General features: G+C 37.6%; 2 protein-coding genes across 2 annotated transcripts; both read left to right on the top strand.

The window, feature by feature from the left end:
• The first annotated feature begins 804 nt into the window (after positions 1-804).
• LOC108682055 (U2 small nuclear ribonucleoprotein A') lies at positions 805-4297 on the top strand. The gene is made up of 5 exons (XM_018171164.2): positions 805-980; positions 1895-2087; positions 2526-2709; positions 3056-3193; positions 3771-4297. Exons 1-5 carry the CDS (start codon positions 859-861, stop codon positions 3830-3832), a joined length of 699 nt encoding a protein of 232 aa, XP_018026653.1. The 5' UTR covers positions 805-858; the 3' UTR covers positions 3833-4297.
• A 2044-nt stretch (positions 4298-6341) lies between these two features.
• On the top strand, positions 6342-24392 carry LOC108682056 (zinc metalloproteinase nas-14). The gene is made up of 6 exons (XM_018171165.2): positions 6342-6728; positions 20988-21184; positions 22237-22324; positions 23383-23509; positions 23735-23812; positions 24182-24392. Exons 1-6 carry the CDS (start codon positions 6551-6553, stop codon positions 24390-24392), a joined length of 879 nt encoding a protein of 292 aa, XP_018026654.1. The 5' UTR covers positions 6342-6550.

Raw genomic sequence — 24392 nt, 5'->3', positions numbered from 1 at the left:
TGGCATCTTCTTAAGTTTTGCATCGAGAAATTTTGACCTTGAATTGGCATCAATTTTTCATTGCAGGTCCAATAACAAACATTGCATAGATTGGTACCTGTCACTCATTTTGATAAGTAACCATCACTTGCATTGCTCATACCGTGCAACACTCTCCCTTATTGCCATATTGACCATTAGCTAAATTGACCATAAACCATGGTCTGTAGAAATGCTTGATGGAAATAGCCATATAATATAATAATTCTACATTCATTCATTAGCTTCTGTAAGCAATGAGTTTGGCATGCTTGAACTATTATCTGCATTACTTTAAAGTTTGGCTCCAGTCTAGTTGTTATTAAATAATAATAATAATGTTATTAAATAATATCTTTTAATATTATATCATAATGAAGCTCTAAAATTTCAAAATTTCCCACAATTTGTGACTTTAAAGATGTAACATTTCATTAAAAAGATCCCTTTTTCTATGGTGTCTAGATCTAGGTAATTCCATTTAATAATATCTGTCTACCTGTTTGCTCAGCATTGATTATCTGTGTTTGATCATCAATGCTATGGCAGCGGAGGTGGACAAGCATTCCATGATGGGAGTTTTATTCTTTTTATTTCCCTGTTGTGTTTGTATGTGATGTGGGATTTGTTTATTGAATGGGATTATTGTTGTAGGAGGAAAGTCATATATGTGTAGGTACTATAAAACTTATTTTAAACTGAATAGTATCATAGCTGGAAAAATTGTATTGCTCTAGCTGCATTTAAAATAACTTCTACTAAAGTAGCCATTCATGATTTGACTAACAACTGTTTTTTTTTTTTTTTTTTGCAGGCTTCAAGATTCCTGTAATTGAGAATATGGGAGCAACATTGGATCAGTTTGATGCATTTGATCTCACTGACAATGATATCAGAAGACTGGATGGCTTCCCATTACTGAAGAGACTTAAATCTCTTCTTTTGAGCAACAACAGAATAGTGTGAGGATTAAAGCTTGGGTGTACTTATCTTTGTGTTGATGATAATAGATGGACCAAAGTAGGCTTTTTTAAGGAAGTGATGTTCAAAACTTGATAGCATTATTTATCATTATAATATTTCCACTGTTTAGATGATCATTTTTTCTCCTAATATCAATGAGTCTATTGATTGTTTTGAATAGTAAAATCATTATCTTTTTCACTTTTTTGTTAATCACCTTCAGCTAATTCTGTTTGGTGACAATTTTATATTTTTCCTAAAAATGAATGAACTTGTGCTAATCACATAGCTTTTTATTACATTTTCTTAGTTTAGTTTTGCCTCTGTTGTCTGTCATTAAAAATTCAAACCTTAATTTAGAGCACTTCTGAAGATTCTAGGAACTTGAAATTTGGGAGGCATCCTTATGCAGCCTAACAATTCAAGATTTGTTGATCAGAGGTACCGTAATTATTAAAAAAAAATTTTAATATAAAAAATACAAAAAAAAACTTAAAAATTCATGGTTGGGAATTTTTTTGTCAAACATCCAGAATTGCCAACCCTGGAAAATGATTTGAATTGCTGAACTAAAAGGTAGAAAATGAATAAATAAAATTTTTAAAACCACATTTTCTTGATGGACAAAAAAGAAAAACATTAACTCTTACATAATATTATATAACATTCTACATACGTAACTTTAATGCTATGTAAGAGTTAATGTTTTTCTTGTCTATTAAGAAACCGTGGTTTTTAAAAGTTTATTTATTTATTTTATTATGTAGCATAATTGCTGAAGGATATATACATACAGATATTGTGTAAGCTTGCACATGCACTGAGCCTCAATTGATGAGTCAAATTCAAGATGTGTATATACCTGAAGAATTTATTTGATGTTGAATTTACTAATTTTTAGTATTCATTTCAGTCGTATCTCGCCAACACTGCCAGAATGTCTGCCAAATTTGGAGTCGGTTTATTTGACCAACAACCTCATTGCAGACCTACATGACGTGGATGTATTCGAACAGCTGCCTAGACTGGAGTATCTTTCTCTAATAGCAAACCCTGTCACTGCCAAGGAGCATTACAGGGCCTATGTCATACACAAAGTTCCTCAGGTAATGTTAGTGTGTGGGAGGAATAAAGGACTCAAAGGTCTTCTGATCGGGACATGTTGCCGCAACAAGGAATTAACCACACAACCAAATTTCCTGTTACTGCCTTCTCAAGAACACCTTATTTGGCTGTCTTTTTCTGTGTCTATTTGTAGCTATTATATGAAATGCAATTTTTTAATGTCATCTTGATCAATTCTTATAATTTTGTTGACTTTTCCTGAATTTAAAGCAGTTAAGTAGCCTATTACCATTTGTGTTACAATTGCGGTGTTATTAAATCTTGTTTCGTGAACACATTTCCCTATTATCTATTCACTCCTGCAATCATAGCTTAAGTAATAGTTTTTTATTTGATTGCTATCATGAGCAATATTATTGTCAATTTGGAAAACATATATAGTAATTTGTATGAAAAGTTTTAAGACGTTTATACTGCAGCTACGCGTGCTGGACTTCCGGCGCATCCGTCAGCGCGAGCGCGACGCGGCCAAGAAGCTCTTCAAGAGCAAGAGCGGCAAGGAGCTCGTCAAAGCAGTCAACAGAAGTAAGGCAGCGGCGGCAGCCTCAGCAAACACCTTCACGCCCGGGGAAGGCCTTCCTCAGAACAAGAATAAGGCCCAGGGTAGGTACCATATTGATAAGGCCCAGGGTAGGTACCATATTAATAAGGCCCAGGGTAGGTACCATATTAATAAGGCCCAGGGTAGGTACCATATTAATAAGGCCCAGGGTAGGTACCATATTAGAGCAATGATGCTCGATTGAAAAAACCGTACAATATCGTGAGATAAATTAATTCAATTCTAAATTAACTTATGAGGCATCTTTGCCACTCAGCTTGCGCACATGACGTTATTAAGAAACAACAGCAAGTAATGGGCAAATCTTTTAAGTAGTAATTTCTGTTTTGAGAAAGAATAGTAAGTTTTATATAAATGAGAATTTTTGATTGCACGTTTTGTTTGCAGGCCTGAGCGAGGAGGAACAGCAGGCAATCCGCGAGGCGATCAATCAGGCACGTTCCATGGAAGAGGTCGAGAAGCTTCAAAAAATGCTCAAGGCTGGCAAGATCCCTGGCTCCAAGAATGGCGTTACTACGGAAGATGGTTGGTTGCTCGTAAATTCCTGCTAGTATTCTTACTGTATAATATTGGATTATGATGCATTTCTCCACTTGAGAAGTTTGAAACTTATTTTTGCCAGTCTTTTCGACACTCACCTGCTTGCGGTTTTCCAGTCTAGTATTTTCATAAACTTTCCATGCAGCCACTCCAACTTTGCTATAGGACCTATTAGTGAAGAAATCTGCGTGGTGCATCAATTAAATTTGCCTATAAAATATATGTACACGGTGGTCATTTTATCTGGGCGGTGAATTTGTCTATTCGTTCATGTGATGTATACAATGCATTCTCCTTGTGCTCCATCTTATATGTTACCCGCTCCGTATCAGATGGCTCAGAATTAATTACAATGTTCTTCTAACCTTCGGAACTGACTGGTTGTCATTTATCTTTATGGCGGGATTTCATGATAGCAATTCAATAATTTAAGCTGCAGTGTAAATTAAGATTACTTTTGACCTCTGTTTAGTAGTTTCTTATTCATTCCGTTATTTTATCTCAAGAAATGTATCTAATTTTCTACCAAATATCCAGCTTATTTTAATGAATTTCTCTACAGAAAACGGCAACGAGGGTGCGGATGACGTCATCGAGGTTGAGGATGACGCTATGGAGACCTAAAGCTACATCGTCATTATTTGCATACTTTTCGCGATATCGATGCTTCATCAATGACTTTAAAAAAAGGTATATCCATTTTTAGAGCCTAGATCATGTTATGAAAGACAAAATTCAAATTCGCCAGTGAAATTAAGTTCACTCATCAATAAGGATTCGTGCTTCAATTGGTCTTAGAATTTTTCCTTTTTCTATCACCAGTTGCATTTACTGACGAGTTTATATGTCATTGATTTAGCATCGACGATCGGAATGACTGCAAACGATCTCATGTTTCTTTCGTATTAGTTACTAATTTGATTGGTAAGTATTGTACTCATCCACAACTTGGGTGCCGCTCACATCTGCTGCCGGTACTACACGCGATAAGAACGGCTTGCTGCACTTGGTCTTGAGCTAGAGCACGGCCGAGCTTGTTGATCAGTCCAATATACGCCTTTGAAAAATTAGTACAAATCATTTCATAACTGTCCGTGTTTCATTATGAAATCCTATATGGTTTTGGAACTCCTGTAAGATGAAAGCCTCATTAAATCAGTTATTACTAGTCACTGCAATAAATTTACTAGATTTTTTTACCCAAAAATTTTTTATACGAATAAATTTACTAGATTTTATTTTATTTATTTTTTTTTTGTAGTGAACAGCACGATTGAATCCGCGTGGCGGGTTCAAAGTTCAAGCAAGCAGTAAATATTCTGTGATGTCTATATTTGGCCTATTCAACGCTGTTCCCACTTTTACTAGCGTTGCCATTAGACCTCAATCGCGTTCACGGCTACCACTGTAAGGTTTAAATCGCTCTTGCTACTCCAGTCAAAATGTTGAAAATCATTGAAATACCAACGCTACTACGCTGTTGTAGTTCTACATTTTGGTGGAAAGTGTGAACTTCCTTGCTGAAGTCCAGATTCAAAAGAAATCGTTTTGTTTGGATGAATAAAAAATATTTTGAAGTGTATGAGTGACTTAACTTTGGGAAGTGACTTTCCGGATTCATCAGCGTACGCAGTAAAGGTAAGTAATTGAAACTGTTTTTTTTTTCAAATATTTAAAAACAGTTGATCATTTAAATAAACGGATTTTCACAATGCGGCAACGAGTAATTCGATTAAAAAAATTATTCTCCGCTTAGATGTCGATTAAAACGAATAAAAATCCCCAATGCAACCAAAAATGTTACGCAACTGTGACTTCATCCAATCACCGAAATCACGAAATTTTCCCGCTCATTACCTTTGATTACTGGCCATATTAACTAATTTAATATGTTTTTTATATAGTTTGAATCTGTTCCAAGTTTTTTGCCCGTGGTTATGTTGCTCTGCGTTTTAATAGCAATGTTTTACGCAATGATGAACAAAGTTCCACCAACCGTTAATTAGCGAAGCTAACTTTTTCCTGATCGGATTAGTTTTTCAGCGAAATTTGAAAACCATCTGCAGACCAATTAGCGGAAATTATTCTCAGTGAGTTTTGTACATATATTAAAGATATATATAATTGAGAAATTTGATATTTTTCTACCTTTCATGCAGGAAAACTGCCATATTCCAAATCTATCCCAGCATTCCACTCAGTGTAGCCCATTCAGCTATTTTCCAGTTAGATTTAGCACATTTTCAACGCATTCAGCGGGGAAAACTGGGCTTTAGCGGGAAAAAATATATGTAAGAGGTAAATAAAGCGATTATATTAGCTACAAAATTTGAATATTCAGCGTTTTTTTCTCGAAAATGCCAAATTTTAGCTTGAAAGTCATAAAATCCGTTCATAATTGACGGATTTATGAGTGCCAGAGTTGAAAATGAAGTTAGGTTTTCCGTATTAACAAAAAAGTTATTGATGTAAAAATCTGAAAAATATAGCCTAAGAGATCTCAATATATAATGCAAACTTCCTAGACTACAGTGCAATAAATGGGACAGTGCAATAATAGACCAAATAACTTCCCTCATGAACCTTACTTTTACCTATTTTCTTCCTACCCTTAACACGAACTTTCCCACTCCTCTAACCTCTGCACCAAATCACCAATGTTGTTCCTACCTGACCATCATTCCCTCTCCTCCTACCTACACTAATAAATGTGTGATGCGTGGCAGCTAGCTGATATGAAGGCCCGACTCCTGATTTTTTTTCAGGGTCACCACGCCCCAAAACCATTAGTTCCTGTTCCCACGCATTCACAGCGTGAACTCGTTCTTCTTGTTCGGTGATTATTAAAGCTGCGTAGCGGCGTCCATGTAGCTCTACAACTGCTGTGAAATTTACATTTTTTCAACTGCTGTGAAAATCATTAGTTAAGATTTTTGCCGTACAACCGAGATGTTTTAGTTTTGACGGCACCCGCCCGCGCAGGTTCACCAAAGGTCTGACTCACTACTCACTACTCAGCAGTCAGTATTCTCAAATCTCAGTAATTAGTATTTTACAATTGTAGACTGTCACAGACTCGCAGTCGTAACTCAGCTTACTCAGAGTCTCAGACGGTCAGTCAGTGCAGCTTCGGCCACCGCGGTGTGTGGTGTGCTGATCGAACGCTCGTATTTCGATGACTGAAGAAGGCGAATAATGTCTGTATTCTGTAAGACTGTAACAAACTTAATTTAGAAGCTCTAACATTCAGTTTTAATGCCCTTGTTACGCATTGCTAACGCGTAAATTATTCTCAGTGATAAAGTCTTTCGTGCTGATAGAATATTGACAACCTAACTTACAATGACTTCCGTTTTACAACCGAACACAATTTTGAGACTCTCTTCTCTTATTGTGCAATACTTAGTTAACTTCATCTGTTTCAATTATTTCGTCCTGGCCAACTCATCGATAATAACGAGCTTTTCTATTGAGTTTCCTAACAGCGATCCAGTTCCCCCATCATCAACCAAAGATATTGGTAAGTCTGTTTGCAATAGCGAAATCTAAAGCATACTGTTGAAATAAAAAAAAGCATGCGTATTAAACTAGTCCTTCATATACTCGATTGTAAATTTGAGCTCAGTTCATGTTTTGATGTTTGTGCCCTGCGTATGTATGCAAAAGCCGCACCTGCGTTTTGCACAGCAGTTAACAGAGCTGGCAGGAGCTGCACCTGCGTTTTTCAAAACAGTTAAACTTGGCAGCCAAGAGCGTTTTGTAAAGCAGTTAACCCAGCTGGCAAGAGCCTCACATGCGTTTTGCACTGCAGTTAGGCTAACACTTAACCCAGCTGCCAGCAGGCAAGATCGAGCTGCACCTGTAGGCTGTAGTCCTGTAAAAGCTTATTAACATAATGATGATGTCGGCGCTGAAATGTAGGCCTGATGTGGCCTGTCGCCGATTCTTTTCCTTTTCGTGCCTTGTTCATAGATCTAAACTCGTATCATTTGATCGGATCTTTTCATGACTGGCGATAGTTTGAAGTAGCTACTAGACTTCCACCGGGTTCGATANGTGGGTATTTAAGGTGTAAAATTTAAAAATAAGGGTTATTTATGTTCGTTACTTTGAAAGAATGCTAAGGCACGTCGAGGGGGCGCAGGAGTCAGGCGCTGAAGGGGCAACCGCGAAATGAGGGAGATGGGCAAATGTCGAGACGGACGTCAGGAAGGCTGCAGCCTATTGAGGGTTGTCCCATAAGGAGGAGATGGGGAGGACCGTAGGAAATGGCGGGCAGAAGAAGTGTACCGTAGGTAGCTCCGTGGAGTGGGGGGCAAAAAAGTAGCTCCACACTCGGGGCAAGCCGCGCTTGGGGAGTGTCCCACCAGAAACACGTGTGCACTTTAACAAAAATCACCGTTAAACGGTCTCACCGGCGTTCTAGTGGCCAGCAGACACGTAAAATGAAACACCGTATGACCGTTTTTATTCAAATTTAACACAATAAACCCGTACAACATCTAAGAAAAAAAAACGGATAAACGGTTTATTTTCACGTGGCGGCCGGCCACTACAACGCCGGTGAGACCGTTTTTTTTACCGTTTTTCGAACAGTGCGGGAAGCAAGGTGACTGCAAAAGCCAGACCTCAGCTGTGCTAGCGCGGAGCGGTAGGGGCGAGGGACGGTAGTTGAAAATTAAGGGAGTTAATTTAAAGTTGAGAGTAAACAAGTCGTGGAATTTAAGGTTGAGGGGAGGCAAGGCGGTGCGGCTTAAGACCGAGGTTACTTGAGGCTGAACGTTGTTCGGACTGTGTAATTATAGGCTAAGGATGTGTTTTCAGACATAGGCTAAAGATGCGTTTCTTCAGGCTGTAGTTGTTCAAAAGATTATATGCGACTTTTTATAATTTATATCGCACTGCAAAGGTTTATAAATTACGATATATGATGGATTTTATGAGTTCTCTTTTTGCATCTGCTGACTTTAGATTTGTACGTTAAACATTTTTCAATGCCTGCTCCAACTTTTTTAAAATGAAAAAATACGGAATATTGATTCAATCGCCGATATTTTTTATATTTCTGAAATCATGAGGCTATCTGCAATGTATCATCTTTAATTCTAGTTAGTCCCTGTTAGCTCTTTCTTGAGGGTATCTTTGCTTGCTTAATAAAGCAATATTCAACAATATATGTCTACAATAAATGCATAAAACTGAACTGAGTGTGAACTTGCAGGCCATTAAATTAGTAGATTTGGTAATATCGAAATTAATAAAATTTCACCATGATCTATCAATTATTATTAGCATATACGTGGAGAGTCGTCCGAGTAAAATCACTTGGAAGACTAAGCTAACACCAGCTGGTCAGGTATGAATACTCTTGCTAAATAATAAATATAAACCAGCTGTTCCGGCATGAAAAAATGGTGAATTTTCTTTACGTTTCCAATCGTAATTTTTTATCTATTCAGAAAGTTGTTATTGAAGCTCAACTTCCTGGATGACTGAAGCATCTTGAGATGCAGCAAAACACAGCTGCTTGATGCCAGTGCATTGTTTCGTTGTAAGTTAACGTAAGTCATCATCATAAGTCATCTTCTAAGGTGGCCCTTGACCTTAGCAATCGAGAGACGAGGCTTAGGTCGTTGATATACGAGTAAGGGCCTTTGACGTTTGATTGCTTTGTGTACTGCATCGTCAAACGTGGCAAATATTAGCGAGCGTGAGAACTCATTTGTTCATGAGACTTTAATATGCCGAGACTTGAGACTTGATTATGCCGAGCCGAGACTTGAGACTTGAACAATTAGCCGGGACTTGAGACTTGAACAATTAGCCGTGACTTGAGATTTGAGCAAGCCGTGTCTTCAGACTTGAACAAGCTGAGACTTGAACATGTTTTTACACCTTGCCGTTAAATAGCATAAGTATTCGATCAGAATAAGCGTGAAGTATAAGATTACTGTACGATATTTCTAACAGAAGATGTTTCGCTTAAATTTGGCTGACATTTATAACTGCAATTTCTATCGGTTGCATCATTTTCGCAGCTAAACCTCGCTAATAATTGTTGCCAAATTTAGTAATCGGTCAGACTTCACTAGATAGCAGAAGCATAAAATAATTATAACTGTGTAGTTTATTTAGCTCTATTATGTATGCTAAATGCTGACCTATTATTGCCACAATTGTATTCCGACACTTATCGTAAAAATTTGATTCTAATATTTTTAAACAAAAAATTCATTGAAAAATAATAAAATTCTTTTTGTCGAGTATCAAGAAAAAGAGGAATATGAACAGAAATTTTATCCACTCGGATGTTAGTGTTGCGCAATGTGCATTCCATGGCGTATTTATTGTGCGTAATGTGCATTCCATGGCGTATTTATTGTGCGTAATGTGCATTCCATGGCGTATTTATTGACCAATTGTTCTCCCATGCATACATACGCAGACAATAGGATATACGTAGAGCGCCCACGTCCTGGTGGGGCCGGATCCATTCACCACCATTCACTTATTCCGAGCAAAACCGGATGTTCTCTTCTATTAAAAATTGTAAAACGCATACGATGGAAAAGTTGGTCCGCGTTATCCTGTATTCACAGTTATACGGCTATCTTAATATTTTTTTCCTTCGTTTTCTATCCGTTTTGACTTTTTTTAATTTTTTTTCTCTTGATTTTTTTCCCATATGCCTATGCCACTCTGCTGACTGTTATAAGTTCTGAATGAAAATTAAATAAAGATTAATTTTATTGATGTTACGTAAAATTACTAATGTAATTTCCTTGTCTACGCGAGACGTGAAAGCGGAATTTTTTACATTTTGAACTTCTCAAGATGAAGCAAGTAAGGGATTCTGTCTATAGGTTCTCTGGTAACATTATGTACCGTCAACTTGTCTCGTCTCTTGTCTACTCAGCTTCCGGAACGACAGTTTATCCGCTAATGCTAATGGCCCAAGTTACTCAATTGATCAGAATACTCTGTTACCTGACCAGCAATGATGCAATAGGACATAAAAAGAAATATGACATGAAAGTGGGCTACCGAGGTTATATCATCACTGGAGAACGCATTGTAGAACATTCACAACGCATTGGAATGTCTATATCGGCCACTAGCGGGCTTGTGCTCATCAATCGGCATACGTACAGCGACTTGTCCCACATTAAACGTTAAAATAATACAGGGATATATCTAAGCTAACGCAAAAAAAATTCTAGCCCACCCAATTTCTAATGAACATATTTAGAACATATATAACTCTTCTGACGATTTTGTTGTAGCTCTTCTGTGCCACGTTTTTACTATTGGAATGAAACGTTATTAGCTGCCATAAAACATACGTCAAAACCTACAATAGCTGTATAAACAACTTAATGTTTTTTTTACGAAAAGTAGCAAAATGTAATGAACAGAGTGGTTTTGGTGAGTATTTATTCACTACTGCGAGATCATGTGCTTTCGTCAATTCGTTCTCAATTTATATTTCTTATTTATCATCTTATGCTGTACTACACTTTAACGGAACTTTAAATACGGAAATGCTGTACTACAACCCGTATTTCCTTTCGAACAACTTTTTACGGTCAGAAAAATATGCAAGTCTTAATTATTGTCCAAATAAGTGACTTAAGTTCTTACTCACAGCACGAGAGCGGACGTAGCACTGCAGGATAAGCCGTTTTGCAGGGCAAATACTGGGTCAGGGGCCGTATTATCAAAACTTCGTAAGTACGCAAAATCGACTTACGAGTGGCGTTGCTATGACTAAGTAATACTAGCGGTGGTATTATCAAAACATTTGCGCCGGAAAAACATTTACGCTTTATTTACGCTTTTAGCAAAGACTTGCGTACGAAAGTTTTGATAATGCCAAAATTAGGGTGTACTTACGTACCACAACTTTTTTGTCGTAAGTACAAAAAGTTACGAAGTTTTGATAATCCGGCCCCAGGATGATTATACACAAGGTGAAAAAGTGTTTAATTAATTAATTAATTTAAGGCGGAAGCTGTTTAATTATTTCTCTGAGTGTATATTCATTTTTCCAGAGGACGTTGATATGATTGAGAAAAACATTATGAATTTTAAACTTGAATAATAAAGTTATCATCTCAAATCACTTGCATTCTGTTATACTTTCATTACCCTTATTTCTGTGACGTGAAGCAGAATTTTGAACTGATTAGCTGCTAATAGCTGTTGTGATGCGATGTTAATAGTGACGTGATGCAGAATTTTGAACTGAGTAACTGCTAATAGCTGTTGTGATGCGATGTTAATAGTGACGTGATGCAGAATTTTTGCGCTTTGTGTCAAAAGCCGTGAAGATGCCCGGCTGCGTTACGCTCGGGAAGGTATATGAATCGCACTGTGGACTTGGGCTATGCTAACCTCTAGCTATCCACCCGGTAATTGAAACTGCAGATTTGCAACTTAACCATACATAACATAGTCAATTGAGAATAGACTTGGATACAATTAAACATTTAAATAAACGGATTTTCGCAATGCGGCGATGAGAACTTCGACAAAAAAATTATTCTCCGCTTAGGTGTCAATTAAAAGGAATAAAAATCAGCATAACCAAAAATATTACGCAACATTGCCTCCATTCAAGCACCGAAATCACGCAATTTTCCCGCGCATAACCCTTGATAATTGGCCATATCAACTAATTTAAAATGTTTTTGATATAGTTTGGATCTGTTCCAAGTTATTTGCTCGTGGTTATATTGTTCTCCGTTTTAATAGCATTGTTTTACGCAGTGATGGGCAGAGTTTCGCCAACCGCTAATTAGCGAAGCTAACTTTTTCCTCATCGGATTAGCTTTTCAGCGAAATTTGAAAACCATCAGCGGACCAATTAGCGGAAATTATTCTCAGTCAGTTTGCACATATATGAAACATATATATGGGGCCGCATTGGACTAGTCTTTAGAGGCTCCCGCAAAACTGACAAAGAAAGAATGAACATATATATCATTGAGAAATTTGTTAGATTTTCTGCATTTCATTTCATGCAGGAAAACTGCCATATGCAAGTGGGGTGAAGATTGAGTATCATGTAATAGTACGCAAGTGTGAGTTACATGAGGCGTGATTCACGTGAATGCCCGGACATACAGGTGGGATGAAAGAAGAGAGGATATTTCCCTCTCACAGAGTTGAGAGGGAAACTGTGGAGCATCTGATGATGGATTGTGATGCATATGAGAGACTGTAAATGATAATAGTGATACTGGATAAGAGGGGTGATGGTTATGATATGATGTATGAGAGAACGGGAGACGAATAGATTGCGACGATATTGGGTCTGTCAGCAATGGTGACTGACATGAGTGAGAGTGGAGAGTGCATGGAGATTGAGGGAGAGGAAGAGGTTGGCGAAAATGGAGGCCAGAAGGGTGTAAAGATATGAGTAATAAATAAATAAACAAATATTTATGGCCTAAGAGATCCCAATATCTAATGCAAACTTCATAGACCACAATGCAAAAAATGAGACACTGCAATAATATACCAAATAACTTCCCTCTTGAACCTTTCCCACCCCTCTAACCTCTGCACCAATGTTGCTCCTACCTGACCCCCCCTTCCTTCTCCTCCTACCTACACTGATATATGTGATGCGTGGCAGCTAGCCGATATGAAGTCCCGACTCCTGATTTTTTTTTCAGGATCACCACGCCCCAAAACCATTAGTTCCTGTTCCCACGCATTCACAGCGTGAACTCGTTCTTCTTGTTCAGTGATTATATTATTGAAGCTTCGAAGCGGCGTCTATGTAGCTCTGAAACTGCTGTGAAATTTATGGCAGCAGTCCCAACGGCACTGTACCCTAAAAAAGGGAACAGTAAAAATTCCAAAGTTATTGATCAATCTAACTTTTCGATAATATATCGTCATTAGTTAATTAAGATTTTTGCCGTGCAACCGAGATGTCTTAGTTTTGACGGCACTCACCCGCGCAGGTTCATCAAAGGTCTACTCACTACTCAGTAGTCAGTATTCTCAAATCTCAGTTATAACTATTTTAGACTGTCACAGACTCACAGTCTGTCAGTTTTCAGTCAGTCAGTAGTCAGACCTAGTCACTAGTCAGCAGCGTTGCCAGATGGTATATTTCTATACCAGATTTCACAAATCTGGTATTTTGAGAAGGTGTCTGGTATGAACATTTTAGATCTGGTATATTTGCCTAAATCTGGTATTTTTCTGGTATTTTCTGACTTACTGCAAATTTACTGCATTAAGTTCCACCTCTGAAGTTTGAATTTCCTCCAACGTAGGCGTGGATTATATAGATTACCATCAGAGTGGCGCGACTAGAGGTTTCCCGCTATTTTTGGAACCGCAAGTTTACCGCTTGATAAAATAACCCCAATTTAATTGCTAACATTTAACAGAAGTGCTTAGTGCAATATGAGCATGACAGTGATGATCCTCGATTGATTACTGATATGTGATGAACTGATGATATGGCCTAGGACGAGTGAGGATGTCGAACCGATCTCTGCGACGCAAGCTCCACCATTTTTGTTTGGTGGTTTTGAATTCTAGAGTGCCACTTATTGGAGTGCCACTTGAATTCTGGGGTGCCATTCAACGTTTCACTGATCTTGACAATTATCATCCATTCAGGGAACTGGCTGCCTACTGCATCACTTGTCAACTTTGACCTGTCTTCAAAGCATTCGTGGTGCAAGTGTTTTCACAAGTCACATATGTGAAAAACAAGCAACGGAATAAAATTTCAACTACGGTACTGGAGTCCCTTATTCGGACCAAAAGCTATCTCTTCAACCGCAACAAGTGATCACACCCGCAATGTTAGATTAATGCAATATGCAAGCATGTACGAAAATAAGCAAAATGAAGATGACCTGTTTCCGTGGCTTGCTCATGTTGAGCGAAGAGGAAAAAGTGCCACAATGACACTGATAATAAAAGGAAAAAGTGTCAATGTAATCAAACACAGGAAAAGAAAAGTGTCAAAATGTTCCAAACAGAGGGGAAAAAAATATAACGTGTTCAATTTGGCTAATTATCGTCAAGCCAGATAACTGCACAGTACATAAGATAATTTTTTTCTAACCAACGTTTCTGACGAATAGTTTTATTAAATTTGGAGGTATTAGTCTGTTTTTGAACGATAGAATTTCTGGTATATTTCTGGTATTTTGAGCTAGGCAATCTGGTATTCTTGCCAAGAAAAAACCTGGCAACACTGGACTAGTCACTAGTCAGTACTCAGTCAGTGCAGCTTCGGCCACCGCGATGTGTGGTGTGCTGGTCGAACGCTCGTATTTCGATGACTGAAGAAGACGAATATGTGAACTTACTTCAGTTATTTGGTTGTACTCGGCCTAACTCAGACAAGGTTGAACTCAGAAGTGGTAATATTATGACTAGTATTGTATACTTATATATTGACTAGTGCATACAATATTTGATCTAAAAATCTGAAATTAGATTTTCCTCGTATATTTACTGATATTTTGGAACTGATCAAATTTCCTGACCGGAAAGATTTCGAATAGACGAAGCACCATTTTCCACTCTCTGGGGCTGGGGTTAGTACCGTAGCTTAGCCGTGCCCAGTTTCTTGCGCCAATTTAATTAAGTCCCCTCCCATTGGTTGTTATCCCGTGCTAGTGAGGAAAACATATACTTTCTGAACGCGATTGGATTTTTGAGCCGTGATTTTATTTTAAAGCCGTAACTTCATTTCTTTGAGCTTGAAGACCATACCGGTATCCAGGCCATGAAAAGCCATTCATGAGCCGCGAACTTATTTGCAGAGACCTGTGCAGGCGTTACCCCAAATCTCCCAATTTACCCTAGAAACAGAAACAAGAACATTTGTCTTAGCTTTAAAGACAACTAAACACGTGATAATGTATTGTTTATTTCTGTTGAAGAATAAACGCAGTTATAATGCAGGCTGACGTGACCGCAACTATGCGATCACCAACGAAACGTTTTGAGTTTGCTCATTATGCAATAGGTATATTATGGCGGGAGCGTGGTACTGAACTACGGAAGGTGAAAATTTCATTAAATGACAGGTTTGAGAACCGCAATTTCTTCAATCAAAGAAAAATACATTACATTGCAGCCACGAGATTTCATACCTACTAGAGCCGCGATATTTCATTATATTTCTTAGCTAGATCCTATGCTGGACTGCTGGGTTACTGGTCTGTGCGATTTCTGTCATATTAATTGTCCATTATAATTAATTACTTCATTAGAATACCGAAAAGATCCTGGAACATATAATAACCATTATTAAATGCTCCTTTATTTCTTCTAATTATTCACATAGAGGTATTCAAATAACTTCCGTTTCTCACGAGGTGGTGCTCTGTACTCACAATGAACAATTATAAACACCACAACTGCAGCTTGGCTCATCTTTTTGACCGTTCACGATGTAAATAAGCGATGTAATTCCATTTATTGTAATCGACCAGCTTATTTAATAATTATTATATTCTATCAACGATCGATCAAAATCACTAGCTTATTTTAAGCAAATTGCGTAAATGTGGTATCTTTGAGTACTTTGATGCAGTTCAGACAAAATGCATAATATGAGCGTTCACTTTCGCCGCGTCTCATGCGCATGCGCGACTTCTCACGTATTTTTTTTTATTACGGCTCAGTCTGCTCGTGACAAGCAGACGGTAACGGCTCCTCGCAAATAATTTTATAATTCAGTGTGCACTAAAAGTGAAAACTAAAGTAAAAGGAACACCTTGTTTACTTTCACTCTTCAGATATGAATGGCGGTTTTAACGGTGGAGTGACCCATGTCAAAGATAGTCTGAAGGTAGTTAAAGCGAAAGTTATTTGAGTTGTTACTGGGGCTGAGGGTAGGTGAAGTGGTGCAGTTTAATACTTAGGCTATATAGTTTAGGCGGTGCAGTTTAAGGCTAAGTGTTGTTAAGGTGGTGGAATTTGATGCTGAGTATACTTAATGAGTGAAGTTTATGGCTGAGCCTAGTTAAGGCGGTAAAGTTCAAGGCTGTGGGTATTTAAGGTGTAAAATTTAAAAATAAGGGTTATTTATGTTCGTTACTTTGAAAGAATGCTAAGGCACGTCGAGGGGGCGCAGGAGTCAGGCGCTGAAGGGGCAACCGCGAGATGAGGGAGGTGGGCAAATGTTGAGATGGACGCCAGGAAGGCTGCAGCCTATTGAGGATTGTCCCATAAGGAGGAGATGGGGAGGACCGTAGGAAATGGCGGGCAGAAGAAGTGTACCGTAGGTAGCTCCGTGGAGTGGGGGGCAAAAAAGTAGCTCCACACTCGGGGCAAGCCGCGCTTGGGGAGTGTCCCACCAGAAACACGTGTGCACTTTAACAAAAATCACCGTTAAACGGTCTCACCGGCGTTCTAGTGGCCAGCAGACACGTAAAATGAAACACCGTATGACCGTTTTTATTCAAATTTAACACAATAAACCCGTACAACATCTAAGAAAAAAAAACGGATAAACGGTTTATTTTCACGTGGCGGCCGGCCACTACAACGCCGGTGAGACCGTTTTTTTTACCGTTTTTCGAACAGTGCGGGAAGCAAGGTGACTGCAAAAGCCAGACCTCAGCTGTGCTAGCGCGGAGCGGTAGGGGCGAGGGACGGTAGTTGAAAATTAAGGGAGTTAATTTAAAGTTGAGAGTAAACAAGTCGTGGAATTTAAGGTTGAGGGGAGGCAAGGCGGTGCGGCTTAAGACCGAGGTTACTTGAGGCTGAACGTTGTTCGGACTGTGTAATTATAGGCTAAGGATGTGTTTTCAGACATAGGCTAAAGATGCGTTTCTTCAGGCTGTAGTTGTTCAAAAGATTATATGCGACTTTTTATAATTTATATCGCACTGCAAAGGTTTATAAATTACGATATATGAAGGATTTTATGAGTTCTCTTTTTGCATCTGCTGACTTTAGATCTGTATAAACAACTTAATGTTTTTTTTACGAAAAGTAGCAAAATGTAATGAACAGAGTGGTTTTGGTGAGTATTTATTCACTACTGCGAGATCATTTGATTCCGTCAATTCGTACTAAATTGATATTTCTTGTTTATCATCGTCTTCTTATGAGATACTACTTCTCGATTTTTAAAATATTCATAACTTTAATAAGAAAATGTTGCATTACAACCAGCATTTTCTTTCAAACAACTTTGTTACGGTCAGAAAAATATGCGTTTCTTATTGTCAAAATAAGAGACTCCTTTTTTTTACTCGCAGCACGAGTATATATATACTTATCCCTGCCGGATAAGTCATTTTGCCAGGCAAATACTGGGTTAGGATGACCCACGCAAGGTGAAAAAGTGCATTACTATTCGGGAACAGTTTACTCATTTCTTCAAGTGTATATCCATTCTCCCGAAGAACACTGCTATTATTAAAAAAAATTGACGAACTTTAGACTTAGATAGTTGAGATGTTATCTCAAATCACTTGGATTCTTTCACTGCCTTGGTTTCCGTGGCGGGATGCAGATTTTTATGATGATAAGCTGCTAATAGCTGTTGTGATACGTTGCTAATAGTGACGTGATGCAGAATTTTGAACTGATTAGCTGCTTATAGTCGGTGTGATGCGATGATGAACAGGGCAGGGTGGCCCAGAGGTTAAAGTTCAGAGTACCAAGATTGGCGCAGAGAGGCGCGGGTTCGATCCCAGCTCTGTGCGCCAGTTTCTGGTCAGAATCAGCAAGGAGGCCGGGCGGTTAAGCACAGCAGAATTATATATATATAGCAGTGAGCTGCGCGTTCGAGACCGCAAAATGCTGCGAATGTTCTGCGATGTTGAGAATCGGTGACAGGCCTACGGCCTAATAAATATTATTATTATTATTATTATGCTAATAGCGACGTGATGTAGAATTTTTAACTTTTTACTGCTAATAGTTGTTGTGATGCGATGCTAATAGTTGTTGTGATGCAGAATTTTGAACTGATTAGCTTCTAATAGTCAGTGACCTGGAGGCGTAGAAAGCGTGTCATGTGGCGTCGTTTTGCTGTTACGACGAGCTGGGCCGCAGCAGCTGCCTCTGCTTAATTGGTACTCTTTTTAGTAACTTATTATCTTCTGTGACAACAGCAATGTTTACATGGTTGTTGGTGTCAACATCGTTGACTTCAACATTGTTGATTTCCTTGAGAATTCTATTCTAGTCGTTCTGTTTTGATTGCATAGGCTTATTTATTTAAAATTTATGATGGGAAATGCTTTTTTATGTTTTGATGGCATACTTATTTATTTAATTATTTTTAATTATGTTCTAAAGCATAAGTTTCCCATTTTGTGGGAGGAAAGGGCGCAATTTACGAATTTATATTATTCTATGTCATTATTTTACATTTCCCAATGCGATTTCCCCACGCAATTCATGCAAATAAGTCACTAAATTATAAAGTATTTGGAAATATGCTTCTTTCTTTCAACATATTTCGCTTACGTATCTTCCCGTTGTAAACACTGAGAGTTATACTCAGACTATGAGCGTAATATTTCAACAGGCTGTTAAAATGATGGATTTTCTATTCTAATTATGTATTGCCTATTTTAAATAAAATCTAAAATATTAATACTGGATAATCTACTTTGATTGCGGATCTTTTATTTTAATTGTGGATCTTCTACTTAAATAAACATTTATCTTTCTAAATAATAGATCTACCATTTTTATGATTTGAAAACATACCCTGGCTAGAGAATATCCAGCGCGCAATTATTTCTTTTATATTTTTTCGCTCGTTCAAGTCTACGAAAGTATACAGTGAACGCTATGCGTAGATTTATTTAAATAATACCACTTCTCCAAAACATGTTATTTTGTGCGTAAATTTGTTCGAGTGCAATTATTGCTTTTTGTTTATAAAACAGTGGGAAGGTATCAAGTTTGAGTTCATCGCTCCAATTAATTTATTTGCTTATAGAATAGAATAGAATAGAAGTGTAGAGAATAGAATAGAATAGAAGCATTGAAGTATCCGGCCCGAAAATTCACATTCTGTGATAAACTTTGTAGGAAATTTGCCAAGGTGGAGAATTTTCACTGATATATTGTTGTCGTATCTTTTATTCCTGAGTTGTCAAGATGCGAAATTATTCATCTAATAAAAAAATAAGATTATACTCACTGATAGAATCCTTCGCCTATGTTAGGAATTATTGGGATATTTGGCTATTCTCCATTCCTGGCATTTAACTAAGTTTCTCTTGACGCCTTTTTATCCATCACTGCCGGATGCATGTTGTCGCGATTGATAATTTCAATGCTTGAACAAAACAGAGCATTTCTGAGCCGTGCTACGCCTCTAAACGAGCAGGCAGGGAAAGTTACACACAATCTCGCTACTTAACGACCGAAGAAAGCGCTGTTGCGGACCTCGCTGCTACCCTCTGGGCTGAACTTTCCCGCGAGGCAGAGGTCGGGACATATGGCTAAGTGGTTCTTACCTACTTTTCTTTCAGTGTCGAAACGTATACAAATTGGAAGCTATAGCTTCCAATTTGTATAGGTCTCCTCCCCTCCTCTAGGAGACTATAGTCTCCTCCCCCTATCCTCCCCACAATGAAATATCAAGGTTAATTTTGGTTTGAGGATGGAATTTTCTTCTTCGATTTTGTAGTATCTTTAATATTATTGCTGTCAAGAATAAATATAAGAAAATTTGTCATGGTTCACCGAAATTGCCTGCTGTGATTTTTCCTAGAAATTTATTAACCTTTGATTATAAGTTACAATTGTAACTTAAACTTACACTAAAAATTCCTTCAACCGCAATTTTTCCTCTTTAACAAATTATGAATTACAAACAAACGAACTGTCGTTTCATTGCGTGATAAAAAATTGCATTTTCAGATGAAATGCATCGTAATTAAGTGACCGCTCATATGCTGTCTTATTGACACAAACTTTAGAACCGCGTAGTTGTTAGCCGTGAAAATTGAAAGATCAATGCCCCACTTAAATGTCACATACCTCAATGATTCACTCTATGCTGGACTCTATCTACTTGCTTTCGTTTTTCCGCAATAGAACATTCAGAAAAGTTATTGGGTCAAATTGTCCAAGAAGTGACGCTCTTTCTTACCTACAGCACGAGTAGAGAGCGGTTCTATAGTACTGATATAGCGGCCTTTTGCCGGAGTTGGGTCCGGACAACTCAATCAAGGCAAAAACTCTATCGCTATCTGGACAATATCTCCCTCATTTTTCTGAATGAGATGAAGAACATCGTGCGATGTCAGCGGTGGAACTGAATAACGCGACTTTGAGTCCGCTTCTTGCTTGTAATACAACTCGAATTCAGAAACTAGCGTAATCCAGCCGTCGAAAGCCGTCTGATATTTTCATGATTCAGGCTAAAAGAACTTTAAAATTTAGGTCTCCAAAACTAACTGCGGTTAGTTAAGATTAAGTTAATCCAAAAAGATTGTGCAAATTCCGAGCCATGACAATCGTTTCATGCACAAGTCAAATTAATATGTCGTTAATGGAATATTTTCATGATTAATATTGTAATAAGAATACATTTCAACTTGAAAACTTCAGTATAAACAGAATATGATGGTTGCTAATCATTCCAATAATTATTTATATAGAAAGTGGCTCCGGAAAGACGGCCACCTTAGTGTAGGTACCTCATAATCATTCTAGTATATGTATATAATTATATTATAACTTTTTTCAATCATCTTACTTTCAGATTAAATTATTATTTCTTACATTATTCCAGTATTTGTAATATTCCCAGGTCCTGTTCGTCCTCGATCGACGTTCGGAGACCCTTCAGTCTACCCACAGGACGGGGCAGGCGGCCCTCAGTTGGCACCCCACAAGAGACCTCGCAGCAGGAGGAGCGTCGCAGCGGAAGAAGAAGAGACTTCCTTACAAGCTTTATTTTCTTCTGATGATCTCAATGCTCTGCAGCCAGCTGTGTGGTCACGCCTGGTGAGTTATTGATTACCTAATAGTTTCTAATAGGTTTCAGTCTCAATATTTAACATGGTTTCCTGATATTCATTGTAACAGACATAACGACAATTCTTTGATAAAATTATAATAATTGAAACGAGGATTTTTTAAATAATTTTTTAAATAATTGAAACGAGGTTTGCACACTAATGAGTTCTTCACTCTATAATTCTGGTCTCGATTTTTGACGTATGCTATTTAATTTTTAGAACATTTATTGTGTACTTAGAGGGTCTAAATTCAGTATTCAGTATGTTGATCATAATGTAGCTTTAGCTACCTTCATTCGTTTACAATAATATCACAAAACCATGACTTGGCATTGCATGAGCCATCCACAATGCTCGCCTGATGTTTGATCCAGCATTTGTTATTTCTGAGATCTTGAGAGCAGTTTTTGATTTTTTTTTCACAATACATGCGCATGCACGAAATAAAATTTTCGATAATTTTGTCTGCATTTCGTTTTGAATCTGAATTCGTACTTTTATTTACAGCAATAGGAAGATTTTACAGAGAATTGAGCTTTCAGAGTGCGATTTGAGTCATCTTTGTCCTATATAGTATATGTTAAGTATTGCTATTGTATAAATTAAAATTCAGATTTTTTTCAAGTTTTCTTAGAGGGTCAATTTTTTCCATAAGAAACGAGACTGGAGTGGGCTAAGGTGAAGTCCATGACTAGTTCATTTTAATGAATTCCATTCATTTCATTTATAGGTGATGTTCGAGTCTTGTTCCATTAGACAACATTACTACGTACGCGATGAACTTGTTACTTGGCAATTAAATATAAAATATGATTGATTTTCTACAGTTTTCTTCATTTTTAGCGCATTTTCTCATTTATGAAAAAAATGCACTATTGCGCTCACCATGTCCGTCTGTCTGTCTGTCCGTCCGTGACTTCAAGTTTTCGTCGACGAGAGAATGCGCTCTCTGTCACTCACTGCAGTGAGTACTGAGTTATATTTTTTATTATGTTTGTCACTTAAAGACTGACGGACAGCGATGTCTTTTACCATCAGAACGAAATCGTGGACTTTGGCCCCGAGCCTTGGAGCGGCGGCCTGTGGCCGGACGGTCGCGTACCCTACTTGTTCTCTAAGGAGTTTGGTGGGTTACCTTCCTTCATACTTAAAATAAATAATAATAATAATAATCATACAACGTTTGTAGATACTAACACTTATTTTACACAATAACTCTTTCATAACACTTGGCTCACACGTGGGTTACTTATATGCGAGTGAAAAAAATGTTGTATAGGATAGTATATAGCTTCATAGGACACAAATCTAATGAATAAAACAAATAAATGCCGAAAACAGATTGAGATAGTATTAAACATGGGCTGATTCTCACACAGTGACGAATTTGGTTATAGTGGCCGTGTATCTTGAAATTTTATATTGTGCAGAGTTTGAGTAATGTAAAATGAGTGATTGCAGTTGATACTTCCTTTTGTTTGCTAGAACTCATCTTTCAAGTTATTATTGCGATGCTTCACCATTTCCACCATACCGACATCACTGCAGGAGTCCTAAATCATTAGTTTGCCTCAAATTTCCATTAACCCATCCTATCTTTAGAGACTTAAATCCTATTCACGTCAGTGACTTTGAAGGCTGGTATCTTGAATACCTTCTTCTGCCATATACTTCACATTTGAACAGATTTTAACTCAATTTATTCGGTGAGAGAGCCCATAATGGTTTCCATGTCACGATGCATTTGCCTGCAGGCGTCGCTGATAAAAAATATCGATCGTGAATAAAGAAATTATTGTTGAAATTATCAAAGGGCTGACTATTAGTTATTATTAAAGTTATTAGTTACTGTACTTACTGTTACTACTGTAAAGTACTGTTACTGTACTACTGTACTGTTACTACTTACTGTTACTGTAAAGTTATTAGTTACTGTAATATTAATATGTGCCATATTCATATTTTTTTGTCGTTTAGCAGCCAAGTTCATTGAAAAAAAACTTCTTCAAAGCTCAAAATCTTTGATGAAATGACTCGTTCGATGCGACTATTTACAAAAGTCTAATATTTTTCTTCGATTAATGACGATCCATAGCCAACACTATTATTGAAATAGTTTGTATGATACGTCTATAGACTTCTGCTAGGTCAAAATAAATAGGCTAATAGTTAATTTCGTTGCAGATTACCTGCCTGTTGAACGTCTCCTCATAAAGTGGACGATGAAAAACATCGAGGCGAAGTCATGCGTAAAATTTGTGAAGAGAACTTCTGAAGCGGACTACATTAAGATAATTTATGATTCTTATCAGTGAGATTTTGTAATATATTCATTACTTGTGTACATGAAGTGCATGCAGAATTTTTTTGCAATTTTGAGTTTATTACAATTTTTTTTGTTCAAGCGTATGAAAATCGTGAAATTTGTGAATTGATCGTGAATTGACCCATAATATTGCCTGTTAGTTCACATAAAATTCACTGTGAATCATTAATGTAATTTTAAAATTTTCTCTTCATTTTGAATTTTTTGTAGATGTTATAGCAGCGTGGGTAGGGTTGGTGGTGAACAGCCTCTCTCGCTGGGACTGTTCTGCTCTCTAGCATGGGACAGGTGAGAGGGAAGAAGGATGTTGTCCTCTCTAGAGTGGGACATGTGAGAGGGAAGAAGAATGTTGTTGTATGTTGCCAACAAGTATATATTGATGATACTATAATCTATATCATTATAAACTTTACTATATTTTGTGTCACTTGTCCATTATACTCATCATCTGTCACTTGCACAAATATTGTTTATTTTCAAACCTAAATGGTTAACAAAATCAAAAGGGTGTTCAAGTGCTACATTGTGATAATCCTAGAATAAACTGTAATTTACCACGTGCATTTATTTTTAAACCTAAATGGTTAAAAAAAATCAAAAGGTATTGAAGTGCCACATTGTGATCGCCGAGAATAAAATTTAATTTACCACGTGCAGAGGTAATATTTACCACGAGCTGCTACACGCGCTTGGGTTTTACCACGAACACACTCGTCCTGACCGCGACGAGTTCGTAGACATTAAGTGGGATAACATCAAACCTGGCAAGGAGAAAAACTTCAGGAAAGACGAACGCTGGGCGCATAAACTTCTACAGATGCCTTACGATGTCGGTGAGTTATCACGCTGGTCGGAGCTGGCATGTTAA

The sequence above is a fragment of the Hyalella azteca genome, unplaced genomic scaffold (assembly GCF_000764305.2).
Source record: "Hyalella azteca isolate HAZT.00-mixed unplaced genomic scaffold, Hazt_2.0.2 contig369, whole genome shotgun sequence".
NCBI lineage: Eukaryota > Metazoa > Arthropoda > Malacostraca > Amphipoda > Hyalellidae > Hyalella > Hyalella azteca.
This window is presented reverse-complemented; position numbering and strand designations above follow the sequence as displayed.

What these genes read in the sequence shown, in the direction of transcription:
- LOC108682055 (XM_018171164.2), top strand. Translation starts at nt 859, where the DNA reads ATGGGAGCAACATTGGATCAGTTTGATGCATTTGATCTCACTGACAAT. An exon ending in GAACAAGAATAAGGCCCAGG is followed by an intron (nt 2,710 to 3,055) that starts GTAGGTACCATA and finishes TTTTGTTTGCAG; the next exon opens with GCCTGAGCGAGGAGGAACAG. An exon ending in TGGCGTTACTACGGAAGATG is followed by an intron (nt 3,194 to 3,770) that starts GTTGGTTGCTCG and finishes ATTTCTCTACAG; the next exon opens with AAAACGGCAACGAGGGTGCG.
- LOC108682056 (XM_018171165.2), top strand. Translation starts at nt 6,551, where the DNA reads ATGACTTCCGTTTTACAACCGAACACAATTTTGAGACTCTCTTCTCTT. An exon ending in CAGCTGTGTGGTCACGCCTG is followed by an intron (nt 21,185 to 22,236) that starts GTGAGTTATTGA and finishes TTTTACCATCAG; the next exon opens with AACGAAATCGTGGACTTTGG. An exon ending in CTTGTTCTCTAAGGAGTTTG is followed by an intron (nt 22,325 to 23,382) that starts GTGGGTTACCTT and finishes ATTTCGTTGCAG; the next exon opens with ATTACCTGCCTGTTGAACGT.